The sequence below is a fragment of the Amblyomma maculatum genome, unplaced genomic scaffold, assembly GCF_055883805.1.
Source record: "Amblyomma maculatum isolate TAMU_Amacu unplaced genomic scaffold, ASM5588380v1 scaffold_38, whole genome shotgun sequence".
Lineage (NCBI taxonomy): Eukaryota > Metazoa > Arthropoda > Arachnida > Ixodida > Ixodidae > Amblyomma > Amblyomma maculatum.
The window spans coordinates 170,691-174,940 of NW_028146763.1; the positions used below are offsets into that span (position 1 = coordinate 170,691).

Genomic DNA, 4,250 nt, shown 5'->3' on the forward strand with positions numbered 1-4,250 from the left:
GCGGTGCGGTGGACAAAAATGTCCTCGCCAGTGCCGCGGTGCGGTTGATGAAGCCGTAGCCGCCGATCAGGTTAAACCACTTCACTGTTCCTCTCAACCACTCTATGGAAATGTAGCCTTTCTTCGGGTGATGTACCGCTTCCTGTTGGGGTTGCATGGAGTTAGCCTCACCTTCAGGATGCTCGTCCATGGGCGGGCAAGGGTCGGTACGGCACGAGCGGAGCTGCGCTTCGCCGTTTTCGATTGACAGAGCCACGTCCCCGGACATGAGGTAGTTAGCACCCAAGATGAGGTCAGCAGGCAAGTCCGCAAACACCGGGACGCCCACCAGGACCTTGCGTCCAGCCTCAGTCCGGATACAGATATCAGAGAGTTTTAGAATAGGGGGAACGAGAATAGGGGGACCCTATCTGTACGTGTATAGCGTTAGGGGAACGCGTCCTCTTCCTCTGCTTTTTGAATAGCGGTTATAGCGGTCACTTAGCATTGCGCGCATGCAGCGCCATGGTGGCTTAAAAGAAAAACTTGCAGAAAAAATACCTTGATATGCATGCTGCTCTGTTTTCATTACATTAATAAACACTAAGTAAATCATATTAAGTTACATATAAAGCTCAAATACATGTGCAAAGTAATACATTTTTCCTTTTGAATTTTTAAACCGAGTCGCAATAGGCCGAGACTATCCACGCTGGGAATCGCCGCTAGCCGTTTCTCGTTTCTTGCGTTCGTCTGGTCTGTGCAAGTCTGTGCGTTCGCCTTCTTCTATAAGCAGACTTTCTTGTGGCTTTAAAACGATGCCCAAGTTTAGGCGATTACAGGCAGATTTACTTTGCGACCAGCTACCCTATCTGGACCTCAGCTGGAATGATTTAGAGGACCTTTTTATTCGGTACCGGGAGCCCGCGCCGCGACGCTATGCTTCGTACAACGGATTTCTGGACGTGAATTGCCTGGACGAAGAGTCGTTTCGGCGGATGTTCCGTTTCGACAAGGAGCATTTTGGCGCACTGAAGACATCGCTGCTTGTGCCCGATACCATCCTCAGTAGCCAAGGCGTCAAGGTGTCTGGTAAAGAAGCGTTGCTCATGGGTCTACGCCGGTTGGCGTACCCGAATCGATGGTGGGGCTTAGAGCCCATCTTCGGCCGGCATTGCTCGGCAATGTCAAGCATTGTGTCCTCCCTATTCGGCCACATTGAGACCACCTTCGGTCATCTTCTGGACCTGAGGAGGCACGACTGGCTGCAACCGGCTGACTTGGCTCGTTTTTCTGAGGTGCGTGCACGTCAAGCAAGACGAGTTTCATTCCGCAGCCCAATAAAAAAAAATGTTTTGGCTGCTTTTTGATATCGCAGACAACTGCATAATAGCAGAGAGTGTCTGCTGATAAATAGGGGTTCAGTGCACACTGTGTCTCAAATCGTAACGGAACCAATTATTACTTTACTGACAACTCGCACGATAGCCCGAAAGAAATGTTTTCGGAATGTTGCATACCAGTGATGGCACGGAAGCGTTTCTCATGTAGGTACATACACACACAAAAAAAATTGAATTTTCTATTTTCATTGCAGGCAGTTCATCGCAGAGGTGCCCCTCTCACCAACTGTTGGGGGTTTGTGGATGGCACTGCTAGACCCATCTGCAGGCCTACCACAAATCAGAAAATCTATTTTTCTGGTCATAAACGACTGCATGTCGTTAAATATCCGGCCATTATGTGTGCAAATGGCATTGTGTGCGACCTGGATGGACCTTACCCTGGGCACAGGCATGATGCTGGTGAGTGAAGCGGATCCAAGTTTTCGACATAATAAATTTATATATACTCAGATGCCAGGTATATCAAAGCTTGAAGCAAAAAGTGGTTATGGTGCACGTGATGACCTGTCATGGATTAATGGCTGAACTTCTACTATACCACTGCTACATTTCAGCATTCAGTTGGCTAAAAACTACTGAATGCAGCTTTCTACGCGGCACAAGCTGCAGAGTGAGTTGTCATCATAGCCATTCACTCCAAATAATGAAACCACGAAACAAGAGTGCCATCACGCAGCCATCTGCACTTGTTCGTTATATTCATGTAGTGTCCTACACTTAAAATGCATAAAGTTGGACGTCTGGTTGGGGCAGTAGAGTTTTTGTTCACACGCCTATCCATGGTAACGGCAAAAAATACATGGCCCCAATCAGCACATGTGCATTTTCCTCTTCCATTGTCCAGATGAGTTTCCAATATTAACGAGGCATAAATACAATGAAAAAGTTTGGTCCCCAGAAAAACTGTCCATAATTTAAGTAGTCTATAATAACGAGGGTTGTATTAACAAAGCAGGACTGCAGAAGTCACGAAAAAATTTGTTCATTGTATATTAAAGCTGGTATATTGTTGAATGTATATCAGTTAGAGGGCATCATGCCAGGTTATGCAAAGATTCCTTTTGTCATTAACAAGACCATACCATCGCAAAAGCAGTACAACGTCTCTCACAGCCCGAGTTGCTTTGGGACATTCAACCTGATAGACCGAACCAAACCTTATATTTTTGCTTGCTTATGTGCAACAGCAGCAAGTGCTACATGTTCATTACTACAAAACAGGAGCCTCCTGCAGAATGTTGTTTTTATTAGGCACCTACGTTGGTGACAGCAAACAAATGTTCTAGCAGAATGTTTTTTCTCGTGGCTCGAGCTCGCCCAATGAAAATCAAATCTGTGCACTTTGCTTCAACATTTCCCCCATTTGTTGTTCAAACGCTGTGATTACTCAGTACTGTTTTGTATTTTGCAGGTATCCTGCGTGACAGTTGGCTTTATGAAAAGCTGTTGGATCTCGTCCAAGGTTCGACCTTCACAATCTATGGGGACCCAGCCTACCCTCTGCGTCCCCTCCTTATGCGGCCATATGCAGGTGCTGCACTCAGCCGAGAACAACAGCTGTTTAACAGTTCCATGAGCACTGTTCGTCAAGCCGTTGAGTGGGGGTTTGGGAAAACTGTCAATCTTTTCGCATTCTTGGATTACAAGAAAAATCAGAAGTTGTTACTTCAGAATGTTCCTCAAATGTATAAGGTGGCAACCATACTTGCCAACTGCCACACATGTTTGTATGGCAGCCAAGTCAGTATGTTCTTTGGTTTGCGCCCGCCAACTCTGCAGGAGTATTTAAAGCCAGCTACTTGAGCACTTGCAGTTCCATCAGCATATTACATGAGATCTTTTGTTTGCAAACGTGACCGCAAGTGGTTTCATTTCAATTGGAGCATTAATGCTGGAGGGTGTAAGAGCTGTTGGAAGCATACACCATCAGTCCACGAGTTCAACTGTCCACTGTTTCAACTAATCGCATGCTTAATAATGCCCATTGAAATTTTGAGAGAATTTGATCTTCTGATGAGACTTGTTACACAAAGTTATCATTAAGGTCAAACCTAGCTAGAGCTTTTCCTTGTGCTTTAGGCAGTATTCTCAGTATGCATGTCAGCACTGCCACTGGGGTTTGCTCCATTGTTCTAGAAGTGTGTGGATGCTCTCAAAATAACATCAAAATAGGATTGGCTGTGTTGAGATTCTTTTCAAAATCAAACTTGTTATGGAAGTTTCTTTTACTGTGGCATATCATTTAGCACCCTGTGCTGCAGTTTGCATTTGACTTTGTGTTCTGTTGTGCTGTGTGTTTAGTGTGGAGTGGATACAGGAGTATTTAGTTTTTTCGACCATGAGCTTGAAATATATTTTGGAAACTGCTGGAAAATCTTTGTGCTGCCTATGTCACAGTGCACGCTAACAAATTAATCTTGTCTACCCTGCATGGCTCAGGATATTGTTGTGTGTCAGCATCATATGTTACCTCTGTTCCCTGGCAGCAGAACCTCACGGTGAAGGAATTTTCATCATTTGAGCACTGTACCACTGTAGCACTGTACCACAAGGAAAAGTAGAAAGGTAGAAAAATCAATATGCAGAAGACTAAGGTAATGTTCAACAGCCTTGGGAAAGAACAGCAGTTTACGTTAAGTAGGGAAGTACTGGAAGTAGTAGGCGAATATGTCTACTTAGGACAGGTAGTAACCGCAGATCCCGACCATGGAAAGGAAATAAGAAAAAGATTGGGATGGAGCGCATTTGGCAAGCACTCACAGATTATGACTAGCAGCTTACCGGTATCGCTCAAGAGGAAAGTATACAACAGTTGCATCTTACCTGTACTCACCTATGGGGCTGAAACGTGAAGGCTAACCATAA

At 45.1% G+C, this 4,250-nt stretch overlaps 1 protein-coding gene across 1 annotated transcript; it reads left to right on the forward strand.

Annotated features, from left to right (window-relative positions):
- The first annotated feature begins 797 nt into the window (after positions 1-797).
- LOC146170827 (uncharacterized) lies at positions 798-3,317 on the forward strand. The gene is made up of 3 exons (XM_084586750.1): positions 798-1,277; positions 1,577-1,784; positions 2,797-3,317. The coding sequence occupies exons 1-3, from the start codon at positions 798-800 to the stop codon at positions 3,186-3,188; spliced, it is 1,080 nt and encodes a 359-aa protein (XP_084442876.1). The 3' UTR covers positions 3,189-3,317.
- The last annotated feature ends 933 nt before the right edge of the window (positions 3,318-4,250 follow it).

Bases quoted from the DNA above. Each gene is read 5' to 3' on its own strand.
- LOC146170827 (XM_084586750.1), top strand. From the start codon at position 798: ATGCCCAAGTTTAGGCGATTACAGGCAGATTTACTTTGCGACCAGCTA. The intron at 1,278-1,576 runs GTGCGTGCACGT...TTTTCATTGCAG, and splicing joins ACTTGGCTCGTTTTTCTGAG to GCAGTTCATCGCAGAGGTGC. The intron at 1,785-2,796 runs GTGAGTGAAGCG...TGTATTTTGCAG, and splicing joins TGGGCACAGGCATGATGCTG to GTATCCTGCGTGACAGTTGG.